The 1,273-nt window shown below is 51.8% G+C and overlaps 1 protein-coding gene across 1 annotated transcript in view; it reads left to right on the forward strand.

Annotated features, from left to right (window-relative positions):
* Window positions 1-873, forward strand: part of LOC311322917 (cell adhesion molecule CEACAM5) — a gene marked incomplete at both ends in the record, with an annotated part of 14,255 nt that extends 13,382 nt beyond the window's left edge. The window contains one exon of the mRNA XM_084455035.1: window positions 804-873. Within this exon, the coding sequence (XP_084311161.1) occupies window positions 804-873 (70 nt within the window). The remainder of the gene's footprint in view (window positions 1-803) is intronic.
* Between the last annotated feature and the right edge of the window lie 400 nt (window positions 874-1,273).

Consider the following 1,273-nt stretch of genomic DNA (forward strand, 5'->3'; position numbering starts at 1 on the left):
AACTTTGCTAACACAATATCAGACCTTTAGAAAGTTGTATCGGACAACCCTTTCAGATTACAGTCTGGTTGGGTTCGACCAGCCCAGCGTGTCAGAGGTACCCAGGCTCTCTTCCGTTTCGCCAGTCAAGCTCACTCAAGCCCCGTTCTCCAGTTTCGATGTGACCCTGGCCTGCTCCTTGTTATCTGTGTGAGTAAGCGCTGCGTTGCCAGGACGTCGAGTCAGTCAGACAGGCGGGGCGGTCTTGTAACGCCGCTTGTCAAGGTTGTCTCCTCCACGGGCGTCGGACAAATTTCATTGTTGATGTAATTTCTCTCGACGATATCCCAGCGATCTGAGGCTGGGGCCTCTGTGTGTGTGTGACTTTGTGTGTGTGTGTGTGTGTAAGTGTTTGTGCCTCGGTGTACGCGTGTGTATGTGTATACGCGCGCGTGTGTGTGGCCCCCTTCCTACCGTTTGACCTGAAACTGAAAGGCTGTAATCTGGGAGATAAGAGTGTTGGTTTCCGTGGAGACGGGGCCAGGCAGAGCCTATCAGCCTGGCATACAGTAGCTGAGACAGACTGGCCCCTCCCCCTCCCCCCACACGGCTCTCTAAGGCAAAGGGCACCGGTCCTAACAGTTAGAAACTCTGCATTTTAGATGTTTGACATGAATAAAAGCCAGTGGGCTATGCGCTGCACACACACAGACCTTCAGGTGAGGGATGTGAAGATGATGATGATGATACAGATTTGTTGGTTGCAGGCATCATAGGTATTGTATCTCTGTACCTTATGTCCTTTTTTATGCTTCCTCCTAAAGGAGCTATCAACCCAAAGAACCAGCCATTTTATTACCCAAGATCCACCTCTGCAGCTGGGAGGACCAATGAGATGCTAGCCTCCACCAGGTCCAGCTGAACTGGCCCATCACTGCCAAGCCTTCCAACCACCCACCCTCCAGGACCAGTCCAACTCCCTCTCCTCAAGTCCAGAGTGTCGCAGACCGGACCATCTTGTCTCTAAATAGGGGTGTTCCTGCACCTGTTCCCTGGGCTTGGATTAGACCCTGGATCTGGACTTCCTGCTCCTCATCCTCCCCAACCCCCAATACTCATCACATCGGCCAAAGTAAACAGCTTTTAAAAATCCCAAGGATGCCCTACCCTCACACAAGCACACACACACACACACACACACACCACACACACATACACACACACACACACCACAGTGCCCCACCCCCCCTCTCTTTAAAACAGTGGAATGTCATCACTTCCACTTATCTTGTCC

This window comes from Borostomias antarcticus (genome assembly GCF_949987555.1).
Source record: "Borostomias antarcticus genome assembly, chromosome: 21".
Lineage (NCBI taxonomy): Eukaryota > Metazoa > Chordata > Actinopteri > Stomiiformes > Stomiidae > Borostomias > Borostomias antarcticus.